This window comes from Jatropha curcas, chromosome 5 (genome assembly GCF_041381405.1).
Source record: "Jatropha curcas cultivar XTBG-Jc1 chromosome 5, XTBG_Jcur_1.0, whole genome shotgun sequence".
NCBI classification, from domain to species: Eukaryota; Viridiplantae; Streptophyta; class Magnoliopsida; order Malpighiales; family Euphorbiaceae; genus Jatropha; species Jatropha curcas.
This window is the reverse complement of record NC_143155.1, coordinates 27,871,492-27,889,950: the sequence shown is the minus strand read 5'-3', so window position 1 is coordinate 27,889,950 and position 18,459 is coordinate 27,871,492. Positions and strand designations below refer to the sequence as shown.

General features: G+C 34.9%; 2 protein-coding genes across 2 annotated transcripts; one reads left to right on the top strand and one right to left on the bottom strand.

Annotated features, from left to right (window-relative positions):
* Positions 1-831: 831 nt before the first annotated feature.
* On the bottom strand, positions 832-8,359 carry LOC105642793 (CDPK-related kinase 3). Its single transcript, XM_012227737.4, has 11 exons — positions 7,294-8,359; positions 4,850-4,980; positions 4,598-4,639; positions 4,297-4,405; positions 4,063-4,141; positions 3,320-3,616; positions 2,758-2,867; positions 2,081-2,188; positions 1,921-1,983; positions 1,401-1,568; positions 832-1,312 (listed from the first exon to the last, which is right to left on the bottom strand). The coding sequence occupies exons 1-11, from the start codon at positions 7,858-7,860 to the stop codon at positions 1,175-1,177; spliced, it is 1,812 nt and encodes a 603-aa protein (XP_012083127.1). The 5' UTR covers positions 7,861-8,359; the 3' UTR covers positions 832-1,174.
* Positions 8,360-13,884: 5,525 nt separating this feature from the next.
* ROPGAP3 (Rho GTPase activating protein with PAK-box/P21-Rho-binding domain-containing protein) lies at positions 13,885-17,712 on the top strand. The gene is made up of 5 exons (XM_012227736.4): positions 13,885-14,737; positions 15,983-16,103; positions 16,213-16,332; positions 16,439-16,669; positions 16,910-17,712. Exons 1-5 carry the CDS (start codon positions 14,040-14,042, stop codon positions 17,459-17,461), a joined length of 1,722 nt encoding a protein of 573 aa, XP_012083126.1. The 5' UTR covers positions 13,885-14,039; the 3' UTR covers positions 17,462-17,712.
* Positions 17,713-18,459: the final 747 nt, after the last annotated feature.

Here is an 18,459-nt window from a genome sequence, read left to right as displayed (position 1 = left end):
TTTTTCTACCAAAATTAATTAATTAAAACCATTTTCCTTTCCTGTGCGGGGGTTTAATTGGAATTATGCATATATCATTGTCAGAGTCGGCGGCGTAAAAGGAAATATCTTGAAGCCGTCCATCCACTTTCAAAAGGATACAAAGATCATTCATGAGTGTGTGTTTAAGTTGAAGAATTCCTACAAAGTCCAAAGCACATGATCCATACAATGCACTTGCAGAAAATGGTTCAATAATTATCCCATCTTTCATTAGACCACAACACTATAGAAAGCTTCAGTCCAAACCTTAATGATTGCCTGCTTCTTCTATTTTGACTCATCATTAGCCATCAGAGTGAATGGGACGGTTTCGATTCAAACATGCACTTCTGATTTACTATCATTTTACCTATTTAAAAAGATTTGAAGAGGCCACGATAGCATTGTAAAACACTAAATCTAGTACTTTTTTTTTTTAAATAAAAAAAGAATTTTAATTAATAAAATCTAGAGTCACTTCCATATTCCACGGCACTGGCAGAACATTAGATAATTATGAAATGGACACTCTCAGACTCAGATTGCAACATGCAACTCGCAGACGGTGTTAACTATTTAACTGTTACGATACACAGCTCCATGTTTTCCCGATCTTAATTCTGTTTCATCTGGAGTTTTCATATTCAAATCCCATTGGAGATTTTAAGAATAAAAAAAAGGTAGAACAATAATAATTTAAGCCGTTGATTATTTCCACAATAAATGATCAAGTGGACAATTCAATCACCAACCTCTCAAGCCGTCCAAGCACTGCTGACTGAAGACTCGAGAACGTATTAGTTAACCAACTTGAATCAAATTGCTATGAGCATCAGATAATTTCCATTTCCCAGATAAATGAATCAATAGCTAAATTTCAACATAAAACCTTTAAAAAAAAAAAAAAAGAAAAGAAAGAAAGCACCAAGGGAAATCTCAACTTGACTTTCGCCTGAACAATCTCAGAGCTGACTTGACTAACATGTTCATTTATGCACATCCTTTTTTTTTTCTGTACCCCAACCCTGAAAAATTCCAAACCTCCCAAAATGCCTAAGTCCTCCAAATGCCACAATTTTTTGGGAAAAATTAAAAAGAAAAAAAAAATTATATGTAGAAGGCTGAAAAAAAAAAAAAAGGAAAAAAGAAAAAACTAATGATGTCTTGTATTTGAGCTACGAAGAGTCACACCATGTAAAAATTTTGTATATCCAAGTAAACTAAGCTTTCCATCTGAGTTTCTGATCCAATCTTTGATGAATGAATAAGCTGAAGGGCCAACATTCAATTCCTGCAGTAATGATTGATTTAAAATGATATCCTCCACATAACAAACAACAATTATAACACACAATCAAACAGCCAAACATTGTACATACTCGTGCCAATTCTTCAATTGAGATGACTCTGTTACCCTCCCGTTCAAAATGCTCGAAAGCAATGGAGGCAATTTGCTCCCACCCTTCAAGTGCCTCCAATTGGTATGTACTAATTGCAGCTGCACAAAACTCTTCAAAATACATCTTCCTATAGGCGAGGGACTCCATCTGACCAAGGGAAAAAATGAAAACAGAGTAAGAGCATGACACAACCATCCAATATTAAACCACGAAGAGAAAAGAAAGGTTTCAAATACTCAGAAACAAGGCAATACTTAGAGAGAGGTTTTTAAAGCTTAAACAGCTCTATTTAAAAAAAAATCGGTGAAACATCATATATATGCAAATTTTTCAAAACTGTCATCTTAGCCTCAAGTTCTCCAATTATATACATGTATACATATTCTTTTTTTTAACTCTTGAAAACAACAGCTGCGGAAGGCTTGCAACTTAACCCTCTTTTGTTATAGATGAGTGAGAGCTTATCCTATCACTTATAGTAAAAACCATATCACAGTACCGCATTAAGAATTTCTGGAACCCTTGACTCCCTCATGGCATCGGTAGCATGATGCGCTAGAGCCTGCAAAACATTCCATTTTTGTTCAATTATAATATCATGCATTGAAAAAATCATAAACAAATTCAGACTAATATTAGTTAAAATAGATGTGAATAACCATTCTGAAATTTTCAAGAGAGACACTCCCATCCCTATTTGGTTCCAACAGCGTGAATTGAGCTCTGAGGTAAACAAGCTCATCCTCAGACAATGCTTTAGAGAGAGCCTACATTTATAAGAGCATCAACATAATCATGAGATGAAGCGAAGTGAAGAATATTTTCCAGTGACTATTTGATATTTCACATTGGAACCACACCATAATTCAAACATAAAATATGGACCTAATAACAAATTTTCACATTGAAATCCAAGCATGGTAAGTGATTAGGAACTTGAAAACTTTTAGCTACATAAGCTATTATGGAAATGGTCAGTGGTCATTGTTCAAATAATCTTGTAACACTATAAACAACATTATATACAGTACAGCTAAAACAAATGACAATAGGTATGGATTTCTTAACCAACTTTCTTGAACAAGACAAAAAAATTTAGCAATAATTTTGATGGTTGTAAATTATTCTTCTATAAGGTATACAGTTTAAGACAAATGCAGATAATATCCTTATTGCATTGCCAAGTACATTAATTTTGATAATAATTTTGGTTATAAGATGTACTTTACAAACATTATTTGCATTATAAAGGTTAATAAGCACAAAGTAATAAGTCTCAGTTCAGAAAAATAACATCTCAAAGAAAAAAGGCAGTCTGGAAGAAGAAGAAGAGTACCCTCAGTGCTGCACGTTTGAAAGGTGTAACATGCAGGTATGCCTTTACTAGTTTATAGATCAATATGTCTAAGGGTATAGGACGATTATCATCTCGCAACCATGGGTGACCTGCAACATGGTGATTCATTAGTTAAAAGAAATCAAAAGGCAAGAAATATAGTATGGATGCCACGAAATCATGGATATCTGCATTGTCAACAAGAATGAAATTATAATGTAAATGGTAGCTAATGGATTGAATATCACACAGGTTATAAATGAAAAAAAAAGACTTTAAGCGGATGTATTTCCACATCTAAATGACAGACCCACACTTTTAAATGCTGTGGATCAAACTAATGGCAGAATGATCAGCCCTTTTGCTTAAATACGATGGTAATCTGTAAAATGTTCATTTTTATATTCCTAAAAGATGATGGGTGGTTTATTTAATAACAGCATCTGTTCAGCGACTTGCTTGTCACAGAAAGAATGATATAATAATGTAAGAAAAATCGCAAAATCATGTGCATCAACAATTGTAAGCATGTTAAATAGCAATACAAGAATTACCAACTTACTTAGAGCTTGGACGGCAGTCATTCTTTTCCTGTAATCCTTGTTCAGGAGTCTCTTCACAAAGTCCTTTGCCTCAGGAGTGACAGAAGGCCAGGGTAAATCATCGAAGTTGGGATCAGATCTAAGTACTGCACGAAAAATTCCAGATTCCGTCCGTGCCCAGAAAGGCCGGCTTCCACATAATAAAATATAGGAAATAACGCCAATGCTCCAGATGTCTGCCTCCAGACTGTAAGATCTATGTAGGACTTCAGGTGCAACATAGTACGCACTTCCAACAATGTCATTGAGTCTTTCATCTGCAAATAAAAAAACGCATATTAGCTACCGTGTAAAGAAAAGAATCACAGGGGTAATGTAGTTCAAACTTATTAATTGGCAGGAACTATATGTTGAAAATTTCACATAATATTAATAGGTTAATATGTCCAGAAACCCATTATTCTAGATTGCCTATCTTGATATCATTGACCTTCATAATATAAAAATATAAAAATTAGAGCAACACTGGCTTTGCTGCCATATCCATGGTGTATGAAGCTGTGTGAAGTTGAAATCTACAGAGTATGGAAAAAGGTGACTACGGCAAGAAATGGTCAAAACTATTCCTGCGACTAAATAAAGATACAGGGAAACTGCATTCTTGATACGGGCAAGTAAATTAACCAGAAGGTAGCCTCATTAAGGCAAGGAAATCATCCAGTTTCAGACCAATCAAAAAATATGGAAAGCTAATTAATTTTACCTGGCCGGATGAAGTCAGAAAGACCAAAATCAATGAGCTTCATATCAGCATCTTCACCCCCAGATGTGAAAAGAAAATTCTGTACAACAGGAAAGAAAGCGCATCAACAATGGATGATCATGGGGAGAAAGAATACCCATGAACCCCAACACCCCTCCCAACCCATCCACACACACGAGAAAGAGACACAAGAAGGGAAGAGAGGGGAAAGCTAAGTTTAAGCAGAAAACGAACCTCTGGCTTTAAGTCGCGATGTACGACACCTTGAAGATGACAAAATGACACCACTGACAGTATTTGCACAACTATAGCTTTTGCATCTTCCTCCGTATACCTTCCTCCTCTGCAGCAGAGGAAAATCTTGTACATTAATATAATCTTTCAGATTCCATAGGATCTGGATAGGTTATACAATTTTGTGTAAGTGGAATCAAAAGTTAATGAATGATGGCAACTGTAACTAAAATGTTGAGACTGAGTCATGTCAATAAATAAAATGATATAATATATATACCATAAAGGGTCAATAATATACCTCGCCAAAATTCTATCTAAAAGTTCACCACCCTCGCACAATCTGACAACCAAATAAAATTTTATTAGAAATAATAAAATTTTCATTAAGGGTCAAGAAAAATTGCATCAAAATTCACTAGCTCTAGAAAAGAAAATTCCATAAAATTACTTAAATATTACTCAATAAAAAGGGGAAAATCGCTGTTTGTAGAGCCACCAATGCTAAATTTTGTTTCCAGAAAGGAATAGAAAGGATGAGAAAAAGACATACTCCATGACTATGTACACATTGTTGGCATCTTCGCAAGCATCATAAAATTTGACAAGATGCTTATGGCCCGATAGTGCTTTCAATATTTTGACCTCCCGACGAACATCTTCAATTGATATTGCTGTTGTCATCTGTCGCATAAGTCACATAAAATTGCAGGTATTGTAAATCAACATAGCAACTAAACAATTTTACATAAAAGCTGATCATAAACTTGAGCATTGTATTCAAACATCAGTAATAACAGAAGCTGTCAAGTACAAACATTTTGATCCTGCCAGAGATTTTAAAAATACACAGGCTTAGCTGAAATACTAACTTATTAGCACAAGCAAAGGATACAATTATAGGAATGGGAAAAAATTCCCTACTAGTGAGACATGCATGGCACAAATACTTCCTGTGATTAGGCTATAAATTTGGTAGAGAAAAGTTTACATTGGAAATATCAATTCTCAACATATATAAGAGACAACACAAATTAAGTTTGAAGTAGAAAAACCAGCAGGCAAGATCAAAGGAAATTACTTAGGAGATATGAGAAAGTTTCAGATCTCACCAAACAAAACACAAAGGATTAATAACAACATTTATAAACACATTATATTTGGTTACATTATACCAAATCCTCTCTTTTTGCCATTGGTTATATCAAATCCTATTCTCTTTCTAGATCATCCTTATAGTAAATGTTCATCCTTTAGATTAAGGCTGACAACAAAATTAACTTGCGAAGAAGATAACTAATAGGACATAAGAGTTGCATAACACTTTACGTTGCATGTACTGTTGCCCACATATTAATCAAATGATCAAATAAAGCCTAGGAACTCAATAATTGCAATTGAACTCATAAAATCCTGCAAACTGTTATTCTCATCAATGTTTTTCTCTTCATTCACAAGAGAACTAAAACCAAGAGAGACGAACAAAGCAAGAAAATCCATCTTGCAAATTTGTCACGTATGTACACTAAATATATAGTTAAATGGCCACCATAACATAACGTTCACGACTATGCCATGTACATTTCGCCCTCGTTGGCATTATTCTTCCAAATTGGAATGTAATTATTTCTAAATACTGTACAGATCATATCGTGTGGACCAATTACATTCACTATATATCCTTCATAATAGTGAACATAATTGACCCAAAACTAAAACCGGTCTCAATTTCCTTTTTCAAGATTCTGATAGATGCACAATTATAAGCAGAAGTTTATTTTGCGAAACTAAATTTTCTATCGTGCAAATATATGGATCACATTCTTACTTTAAGGATATTGAAAAAAGATAATCTTTGACAAGTTTAATTTAGAAGAACAAGAACAAGAACGTTGCATGGGTCTTCTGACAGTCTCTACATAAAGTAAGTCAAACTTTAAAATCATCAAAGAATCATGCCTATCATATCTTTCTTCTTCAGAAACAAAAAGCTAAGGCAAAATGCTCAAAGTAGGAATTCGTGGTGGAAAACCTATGAGTATTGGGGACGAGCAAATGTGATTCTAGCTGTGGCATTTCGGACTCCCTGAATCTTAACTTCAATTACATTTTTTTAATATAATTTGTACAAACCAGATACCTCATATCATCCTCTCGAATACGACAACCACTTCCTAAACAAATCTAAGCTTGTAATCATATTCTCATTAATTATTAATATGCTTCTACCTCAGGAGCATAAAGCTGAGTTTGACTTGCGGAAAACATGAAGCCTCAAGATACCTTTGCAACACATTGCAGGCATGAACTGCACATAAATCATTACACCTCGTATTCCAGTTGAACTTTCTCCATCTTAATTCAGTACCGACAATCATGCCATATGTGAAAAAAATATTCCTTTTGGAATTATTATGATGGATGTGTTTCCATATCAACAGCAACGATAGCTACAGCTAAACGACAAGATCACGGTACTCTTCATGCTTGGCTTAAAAGAAACAAGATCACCAATATGTTTGCAAATCAATGCTATTATCTTGGGAGCATTGACTATAATTAGTCCCAGAATAACAAGAATTTATTCCAGAACAACAATTATTAATTAAAATTTCAAAAATTAATTCAGCAATGGTCTGATGATTACTACATAAAGACAGGTAAATTACATCATATCACCTTCCACTTATTTCCATATGCACGTGTTATTGCATTCACTCAAAATCAGTGCTCAAAGTAAATTACAAGCAGATTGTGTATTGACAAGAATAAAAAAGCATTAGGCTTGGCCAATAGCAGCATTAGTAAATAAAGCGCCCAAAATCTAACTCCATCAAGAATTCATGCTCTGAAGATTCATAAGCTTCCCAAATCTAAACCTAATGTGCTACTAATAAGCACAGCCTCACAGATCAAATGAATAGAATATAGCATTACACAAAGAAATAGACGGTGAGTAAAATTGATCAAAAGCGATAAAAATTGATAGCATTGTACCTTGGCCTTAGATATGATCTTCACAGCAACGGGCTGATCTTTGAACTCCCCTTTCTTTACTCTCGCGGAGCATGTATGACCAAAATGCCCTCTCCCAACCTCCTTCCCCAGCTCATACTTAGCCCCAAAATTCTTGCTGTAACCAAAGCTTTTGTCTAGTGACTGCTGCTGCTGCTGCTCTGTCTCTGCACCACCGTGCTCAGGAATTGGCCCCTCTTTGGGCTTACCACCACCGAGCCGCTTAGCCAGAGAAGCAGCTATGTGTTTGGCAGGGGATGGAGGTGGGAACGGCCTTCGGAAAAACCTCCTCGGCGTGGAGGCTCTCGCCGGAGACGGTGACACTCCAGCTGGAAGTGGACTAGCTGAAACGCCATGCGGATAGGGGCTAGGCCATGGGCTCGGATTAGAGGACCTTGCCGGGGTGTTCTTTACTGAGGGCACCCCAACGGCGCCATTACGCGGCGTGGATGGTCGCAACGGCGTCTGGTTGCGATCGCCGGTTGCAACTATGGTGGTTGCTGCGTCATTGTCAGTTGTTGGATTAGTCTTGCCGTAACACTGTCCCATCTAGCAATTCTACTCCAGCTGTATCTGATCAGTCCTGAGTCAAAGTCTGTACATCTGATGGTGACAAAAATTTTCGGACGGATCTGATTATCATCGGAGAGAAAACAAACAGGGAGAAAGAGAACAGAGGGATCTAAGTGAAGAAAACGATAAAAGAAAAGAATGAAAGAAGGTATTGAGTCAGTCTGAGGAAGAGAGAGAGAGAGGGTCTGTTAAGAAACAAAGTCGAGAGAGTGACACAGATAGAGGTTTAACAGCTAGAGAAATTCTAAGGCACATAAAGTTAAAATCATAGATTCGTAAGCCACCGTCGGATTTGCATAATCAAATCCTGAAAAGTGAAAATCATGTTGATGAAAATGGTCTGCTAGGCCGTGCATACATATTTCACAATCTGAAGGTTTCCGTTTACCGAATTTATTGCTTACAAGTATATTATTTGAACTTTGAGTATACCAGTCTTCTCTCTCTCTATTTCTAATTTTCTTTTCCTTTCTCACTGTAGACCATTTCCTTTTGGCTTTGTCTTTTGCTACTTTTCTTGCCGTTATTTTCTAATTGTTTAATGACAAAAGTTGTTTTAGTAAAAAAGAACTAACTCTGATTCCCTGCTCAACGAACCACACATTGAACCCATGCAACCTTTGCTAGTTACACGTGTTCCCAGTTGCTAGGGTAGTTCGGGTATTTGAGCACAGAAGTTGAAACTTCGGATCTTCAAAACGTATCCATAGGTAACACGCGGCGTCATCTGGAGGATGGTGACTACGGTAGATGACAGGTAAAGATAGTATGAGAAAGTAGTTGATAAACAGGATTTGACAGAATCTCAGCTGACGAAAATGCACATCACAGCCAGGTCCGAAGGTTCGAAATTGTTGAGAATTCAGTAATCTCCAGATGTTGACTGAGTTCGAGGTGGCAAGATCTCAGTTGTTCAATATAATTACTTATGAACCTTATAGAAAGTAGTATTAATTTGAATTTTCTTTTTCTTTTTCGTTGAACTGAGAATTAATTTGTTGAACGGTAATGCATGACCCCCGTTGTAGTGATTGGTTCGTGCATTTATTTTGCTTTTATTTTTCAGTTGACAATTGACGTTCATATTCTCATGCTCCTTCCAATTGATAATATTTAAGTAAACTCTATTTTAAATAATTTTATTTACTTTCTTCTATCTTATATATCATGGAACCATTTCTAGAACATGTTTAATTACATAATTAACTGATTAATACATAAATCCTTCATCCTAAAAGTTTCTCATTTGTTTGTCCATTCTTATTTAAAAAGACGAAAATAACCTTATTTGAAAGAAAAATTGAATCTCTAAATTGTAGTGAAATTAATATATATTTCTTTAAATTATGCTTCCATTTGTCTCTAAATTGATGAGCTTTTTTTTATCGAGAGAGAGATCTGTGTTAGTTTTAATATAATTTAGTTCTTAAAACTATAATAATCTATTCGTTAGTTAGTTATGCTATAATTTAAGAATTTTTTTATATATATAAGGCATTGAAATTATGTGTGGTTAGTACCATTTTTAAAACAATGATTTTAATATGTTTATTTCAACTATTCAATAAATGATTAATTGACAACTCAAAATTTAGTTTAGTTGTTGAGATCATAGGACTATTTTGAGTTCTAGAAGTGAGATTAAGGTTATGTGGATTGGGAGGCAAGCAAACGTGGGCGCTCATTTATTAGCTAAAGCTTCTATTTATAGTGTCTGCTTTCAATCTTGGGATAGTATCCGACTGTTCTGTTTGATTATTATTCTTCGAGGCAATACAACTTAGTATTTTCCTTTTTTTTTTCAAAAAAAAAAGAAGCAAAGAGTGATTAATTGATTATATTTTAACAAAAATGTACAATACGTGCAAATTGCACACCAAGACATAGATTAATAGTAAGTGTATATACGAACGTGCAATAAATCCGGATTCAAATCTTCTCTCTAATACTAAAAAAAAAGTGTAATTTTATAAATTGAGATGCAATTGTCGCACAAATATTTAATATGCCATGCTGTTAAACGTGTAATAGTAAGAGGCATTTTTGTGTATTTCCTCAAGTAACATTAGGGATTATTATTGACATTTATATATTTTTGTTTGTTTTTACAGTCGCGTTTATACGGCTAGTTACATGCTTCGGTGCGTTGCCCTAAAAATCTACACTGCAATGATTGAGAAATTAAATGGCTACTTAATTTAACCACCTATAATTCGAAATGGCAGAAAAACTCATCAGACCGACTGTTAATCAAAATATTAAAAGCTCTACGCAAGTGTCAACCATCCTTTTGGTGAAGAAATAAATGTTCTTCTCCGTCAGCAATGAAACTACGCTCTACTTATAAATTATCTTGAATAATCTTATACTACGTGATATCAGATCATCGCCAATAAAAACAACACAGTACAACGTAATAAAGAGAGCCTACCCACACAACGTATCAATGAATGAAAGTTGGAGATTGATACAACCAATGGGTTAGAAACTTTAATATGGGCCCCTGGGTTGGAGAGCTTCATGGTTAACAAAGCCCAAGCCCATCACCATTTAGTTTAGTTTTGTAGCTTCTTCCCCATTCACAGACAGCCCAGTGCATTTAAAAAGGCATACATATATCCCTGGTCCTATTAATAACTTTTCTCTCTCTTTCTTATGCTAAAACTCTAAATCGCCTTTTCTTTTTCAATAATGGGCCATGGGCTTCAAATACTTTATTCACATGCAATTAGCTACAATTTTCCAATTTGAAGGGGCTGTGTTTATATTATTTTGGATATATTAATTGACAATTGATTAGAAACATAGAGAAATGACACATTTCTTGGTGAGTCACCTTGAAGTTATTTAATGAAATCCGAGAAATCCCCATTTGCTAATTGAAATATCTTAAAGCTCAATCCAAGGGAGGTACCGACATGTCCTAATCTCAATTGAATATGAAATAACCCAATCATTGCTACTCACTTTAATTATCTTGTTATCGTACATAAAAATACTGATTTGGAAAAATCCAGCTCACTTAATTCGACGATTATATATATATATTGCTTTGCTTCCTGTTTTAATTTTGAATATCTTCAAACTCAAACATGGTTTTGTTATGAGGTGCTTATTTGAGTTGGGTGTGTGGTTCTGTTAAGCCGTTACATAAAAGATTTACCTAATCATCTCATTTAGTGGAGCTTTGACAGATTCTTGGAGTAACTTGAAAGGAACTCATATATGGCTCATTTTGAATTCACCTTTTATACATGCGACACTTTTTGCATGAAGAAAAAAAAAAAAAAATCTAATTGCCATTTCTGCTTACAGTACAAAAAGATCAGATCTGCAAATTTTTTAAAAGCAAAGGGTACATTACAAGTAAGAAAACCTTGGAACATCGGTAATTGTCATAGATGACAGGAGTTGGTGAAATGTCAGGATCACCATCATTGTTCAATCACATTTTGAGTTGATGCCGAAAGATTATTTGTCTCATCAACCACCATGCAATGCAATAACAGAATGTCTCTCGAAAGTTTTTTTTTTTTTTTTTTTTTTTTTTAAATATATATATATATATTTATTATCTAACAAACACCAATAGTACGTATAGCACTAGATACAGCCTTTGGTATTATTTGGACATAGATTTGACGATTATATTACGTGTCCAATTGGCCACCATTGGCGTGCATTTTTCTGATTAATGAAAAAATGAAAAAAAAAAAAAAAAAAAGAAAATTTGATTCAGTGGTTAAACGCTCTACGTCTCTTTTACAGAAAAGAGATCAATCTTTTATTTTTTTTTTTTTGACATTAGAGATCAATCTTTTATTCAAGTGCTAAGGGATATTTAATAGTAAAATAAAATAAAATAAAACATTTGAAGCTATATAATAGGACATGCGGGGCGTCATGCATGGGCTTTATAATATAGTATAATAACTTAAGCTAGTATCTCGTTGTCAACAACATAACAAAGAATTAGTAAAAAATGTCAATATTTTTTTTTAAATAATAAACCAATGTATATGTTTTGGATTAGGAGGACATTTGGAAACATTTTAGGCTGTATGAAAGCAGTGTGAGTATAAATTACAAAATATAAAATTCTTTAACAGTTCAAAAAAGACGAACAGAGAGAATGAATGACTAAAATTAATTACAGCGGATAATTTCCAAACGAAACAGCCCGAAGAAGACAACTAATCACACAGAGGAAAAAGTAATACAATAACAATACCCTATTCAAAAGAAGAAAGAAAAGAAAAAGAGCGTAGAGTTGGCAAAAAATTTTTAATTATTTTTGCAAGCCTGTAACATGCACTGGAATAGCCCTACTGTGGCTGGCGATACACCTTGAGAGTCAGTCGTATTGGGACCATATAGAACCACTGGTTCAGATCATCACGCCGCGGTTTATACAGTGAAGTGAATAGTTAAATGTATAAATTCATCCTTATATCTTAAATAAAGAAACTTTTAAATTTAATTTAAATAAAAAACTTCGATTGATGTAGGAATGGCAATCAGATCGATCGGGGCAGATTATGTCAAGTTTCTGTCAGGAAATTTTTAGACTACATATAATGATTGTGTGGAGCGGGGCTGAAGAGGACCGGTAATCCTACTTTGAGACGCAAAAAAATTATCATTAATATTTCAAATGCTCTTTCGTTAGGATGGTGTCCCTGGAGCTTTGGCTTTGCAGTAAAATCAGATTAAAATTGAAACCCTATAATTAAGAGGTATTAAATTTAAATTTCACTGTACAGTATTTGGTATGACGTTAACTGTTTAACGAGACAGAGAGGGAGAACCCACCGAGGAACACCTCCATGTGACCACGTGACCAGTTTTTGGAATTGGCAGATGATTAATTAGATAAGTTAATACTTAATTATGGATCCAAATCCTTGTTTTCAAAGCAATAATTAAGTTGATTGTCCCCAAAGAAAAAGATGTTCTATTTTCGTATACTCAAAATGTCCATACCAAGTAAAAAAAAAAAAACATTTCCTCCAAGTAAACATTTTCTATTCAAAGATGATCTAATAATATAATATTTGGGGATATGGACATGGTGTTTTATGCTAATTTTGACTGCCCTTGCAAATCAGGAATTATTATCATTATTTTGGCAACCTCTGCCCCATTACCATATATAATATCCAACATTTCTTTTAATAGTACGCAGTCTTTCAAAATTACAAAAATGGTAATTAAGAGTACAGGTAACCTGACTCTATTGTATTAAGTCTAATTTTGTTCAAGTAGAAATTAAAAAAGTATTAAAATTGATAAATATATATATGGCGGAACAATATATCCAATACTAAAAAAAAAAGATAACAACTCTCATGCTGAATAGTTGAAAGATAGTGTTTGTTATCAAAAGTTTTGCTAACCTCATGCCTTATTGATTACATCTCATGTAGTCACGTGTAAGCGTTTTGGCTTTTTTTTTTTAAAAAAAAAAAAAAAATAAACATTGAAAATTAAGAGTTGAATTTATAGATAGATGAGACATGCAACAATTGAATTCTCTAATTTTGAGTAATTATAATTTATTATGTATTTAAATAGAAATCCACTAATTAAGGGTATAATTTAATTCCAGATCATCAGTTCAATACTCACTAAAATTTTCCAAAAGAAAAACACCCACTGATGGTTTTTTTTTTTTTTCTTGAATTCCGAATTAAAAGTACTGGAATTTTATAAAAATTGACAAATAGTTCCTATTTTTACTTGAATTATTTGATTATAATTTATCTGATGTGAAGCCAAAATATCTTCATATTCCAGAGTAATTATAATTTTATTATTTTACTATTCAAAATTATGTATTATTGAATTATTCAGTTAAAAAGCGTGTGTCAGTATAATAATTTATTTATTTACATTGACAGCTACGGTGGCGCCTACTTTTTCCCGTGTTCTGTTATTTCTGTTATGTTATATGGATGAGATATATAATGAGGAAGAAGAAGAAGTGATTAGTCTAATTTACCACGAAGAAGATCCAAAAGTACTACCAGTCTCCTCTTTGTCAACTATCCGTCTCTCCCGTGTCATCATCTGTCCACTCTCGCTTTTCACTTTCTATTTTCCATTGTCATGCACACACAAATTACACTAAAAAACACCAACAAAAAGGAGACCAAATGTCTCCATCCCCCTTACCATATCTATCTTCTCTTCTCCTCCTCAAGCAAACCCCAGTCTTTCCTTTCCTCTTCTCGTTTCTTCTTCTCCACCACCAACGTCGTCTCTTTCTCTCACCGAGCCTTCCCTTATTAATATTAATCTCTCCTCGTTATTTTTTTATTCCTATTCTCTCTCTGTTATTTTGTTCCTGCCATTTGTTCAAATCGAATCCTTCTGTGAAAAATATAATTATGACTCGCCTTTTTCGATCCAAATCTTGCGGACTCGTTGGACTCCCTGAGTTCAATTCCTGTCCACCGCCAAGTCCCCTTTGCCGTCAAAACGACAGCGATGAAGAGGAAAACGAGGAGGAGGACGACGAAGAAGAATATAAAGACGAGGATTTTGATGGCGGTTTGACAAACCCAATATCCACTCCGTTTATTAGTCCTGGGTCGAGATTTGGAGGTAGAGGAGGGAATGGCCGAGGTCGACATGGCAGTAATCAGTTCGCTATACTGGATATTTTGATGACCGCGTTAAGGAAGTCGCTGGTCACGTGCAGTGTAGAGAGAGAAGATATTTCTTCCATGGATATTAGCTGGCCTACTGATGTTAGGCACGTCTCTCACGTTACTTTCGATCGGTTCAACGGTTTCCTTGGTTTGCCGACTGAATTTGAGCCCGAGATTTCCAGGAAGGTCCCCAGTGCCAGGTTTGGTTCTGTGATTTTCTTATTTTTCTGTAATTTTCTTTTACGGCATTTTTGTGTTTCGGATTTTGGAGTACATTTTTGGTCAATTATGAGTAGAATTGTTAAACAAACCCCCTTCCCTGTGGGTTATGAGACGGTCGTTTTGAAGATATTTGCTTGGTGAATTATGATTGATTTGCTAATAAAGTGTCGACTGCTGTTCAATCAGATTTACGGCACTCCATTAAAAGAAAAGAATTCTTCTTAAAAGTGAAATTTTTGTATTGACGAGCGGTATTTTTTTTTTTTTTTCATCTTTCAAAAATGTTTAGTCGCTGCTACTTTTTGGGGATTCCGCATCCTTTTTTCCCCCTGTTAATTCGCCTGTAAAATTAGCGGGTTTGGGTTGTAGACAGATTCCGATTTTTAATTTGCTTACTGTTGAGATGACTAGAATATATAGCTTCCTGGAAGATACAGAATTGGGCCGCCATTGAACTTTGGAATCCATGATGAATGGTGTTTTAAGAGACTGAATTGTTGGACATCTAGTTGAATCTGAAATGCTTCATGCTAGCTTAAATATGGCTTTTCATCGCAATGAATTTTAGCCATGAGAGCCATAGGATGTGAAATTAGGAAGCAGAGCATCCTAGCATTCGAAATTAAACTTTTGCCATTAAACGCTATGAAAGCTTCAAATCATTGTCCCAGAAAAAGAAAAAAAAAAAAACCTTCAAATCACTGTTGAGTACATTAATCTCGAATGAGATACTACCGGATTTGGTAAAAATAGATTATGTTTTCTATAAAGAGATTGTACCAAGATCAACCATTGCTGTTAAGATTTGTGCTTCTCTTACTGAAGAAGGTTTTCTTTAAGTTCATCAATTTCACTTAATTGAAGGAAATCGCTGGAAGCAAATGTTATTTTCATGTGGTCCGAATTGATTAATAGATAGTAGTTTTTGTCTTGTGTATGCAAAGGCAAACCATTAAAGATTTTGTTGTTTTCTGATTGGACTTGAATACTGCAGGATTGCTCTTCGCCTCTTGGTGGTTTAGTTGTGAATTTTTTAGGCGATTGAGAGCAAAATCCTCGGCAAATATGTTTTTAAATAGCGAATGTGAAAGAATCGCATGTATTCTGTTGCATATATAGTGTCTGATAGAATTAATCCTGTGGTTATTTTTGTAGTTTTTGTCCTAATTATGGATCATTCAGCATCTCTATTGACTATATGATTGATAATTCTTTCTTTCCAGCGCAAATGTATTCGGAGTGTCTGCCAAGTCAATGCAATGTACTTATGATGACCGAGGAAACAGTGTACCGACTATTCTTCTCATGATGCAGAAACGATTGTATGTTGAAGGAGGCCTTAAGGTGTGTTAGTATTCCTACTCTTAGATAAATGTCTAATTTAGATAAAAGAAATTGTTCTGTTTGTTCAAAAATTAAGGTTTTCCTATCATGCTTGCTTCGGTTGTCAAAGGCAGAAGGAATATTTCGAATAAATGCTGAGAATAGCCACGAGGAGTATGTGAGAGACCAGCTAAACAGAGGTGTAGTGCAGCGCGGAATAGATGTTCATTGTTTAGCAGGTTTAATAAAGGTATGCATATCAAATGTTTAACATCTTTAAACAGTATGGTTACTGGTTAGTGTAATTATTTTTCCTTTTTCCTGAACTGACGGTGCATCTTGCTGATGACATACAGGCATGGTTTAGGGAACTACCATCTGGAGTACTTGATTCTCTTACACCAGAACAAGTGATGCACTGCAACACGGAAGATGACTGCACTCAACTTGTAAAGTTACTTCCTCCAACAGAATCTGCACTTCTTTGTTGGGCCATTAATTTGATGGCGGATGTTGTGGAGCATGAACAATACAATAAGATGAACGCTCGGAACATTGCTATGGTCTTTGCGCCCAACATGACCCAGGTTTATTGAATTTGTTCCATTGCTATTTTCAGATGTCTTGTTTTGTGTGCTATAAGATAGTTAGCCTTTAACATGAAAGATGATATTGTTTGTAGACAACAAGAATTTGTAAGGTTTTGAACACATTAAGTGATAGCCAGCATATACTAATCAATCCTGGTTTATGTTGAGTGGACTTATCTAAATAGGATTTAACAGATATACTATTAATTAACAGCTAATCTTTATACGATCATGCAGATGGCAGATCCTTTGACTGCGTTGATTCATGCAGTTCAAGTAATGAACTTGCTTAAGACACTGATCTTGAAGAACCTTCGAGAAAGGGATGAATCAGCTGCCAAGGTTAGGTTGCATACTGCAAATACAGTTTCCCCAAGAGACGAGAGAGAGCATTGTCAGTCAAACTTAAACAGCAAATCTGAACATTCCTGTACACCTGATGTTCCCAGTTCTGGTGAGTTCTTGAGGCCTGCCACTATGAATAGACTAGAATCCAAAACGGAGGAGAGCCATTCAAGTTTTCATGCAAAAAATAATGGAGAAGAGGAATTTGCGTCAATATCAGATTGCAGGCATCCTTCAAGTGAAATAGGAGGTATAGAAAATGGAATCAAGGATGAGTATGATAGTGGGGATTGGTTAAGTTTGAGAAAAGGGGTTAGGAGGTTATGCAGACACCCTGTGTTTCAGTCGAGTAAGCCAGCTAAGAAGACTCAAGATCTTGGAATTGTAAATAATAGAGGAGGAGGAGGAGGAGAAGGAGGAGAAGGAGGAGAAACTTGGGGATGATTCTGCTTATTGAGACTACCATTTAATATGTTTGAATCTTGGATGGTTGTGTAAACGCAGCATTAGTCATAGATATCATAAGTCATAACAGTGTTTGTTCATAATTCTCTCTAATTAGGAGTGTTTGGTGGCCCTAACTGAAGCTCTTGCTAAGTAGACAATAATCCTGGAGAGGACTCACTTTGTATGATTTATGATAATAGATTTTGTCTATTAATAACAAAAATGTTAATGTTGGGGTTTCTGGTAGAGATCGAAGGAAATTTCTACAGGCTTGATTTTAATGCTACTGGACTCATGAATCAATCATGACAAGATATGTGAGTTAGCAATTGGTTTTTTTTATTTTTTTCCGTTTTTCTTTTATTTCAACTGAATCGGAAAGATAAGATTCATATGGAATCATCTATTAGCTAAGTCAATCAAAATAATAATCACAGTAAAGTGAGTCAATACATAAAATTCTTGTAAAAATATTGTATTGGTATTATTGCAAATATTTAGTATTACTTTAGCAGTTGATAGCATTCTAGATATGCTAATTAGTGTCAAATGATATTCAATTAATATTATTAATTAATCAACCTTTCAAAAAAAAAATATTATTAATATAATATTTGCTACAGTGAAATAACTGTACTTTTGTTCTTAAAATGGCATGACACGAGCACCTAGACATGGCCATATTACGGTTCCGGGAACTGGAACCGTAACCGGAACCGGGCCGAACAGGAACCAGAACCGAAAAATTCTGGTTCGATTCCGGTTCCAAATTTTCTGGAATCGAAACCTGCGGTTCCAGAGAACCGGCCGGAACCGGACTGGAACCGCCGGTTCCCCGGCCGGTTCAAACCGGCAGTTCTGGCGTTATAAACCGAATGAAATGTCTATTTTGGGCCAAGCTCATGGGCTTATAGGAATATGGGCTGTACTTGCTTTTATCCAATTAGTGGATGTGGTGAGAAATGTTATGACAGTTGGCATTTAGCCGTTGACAC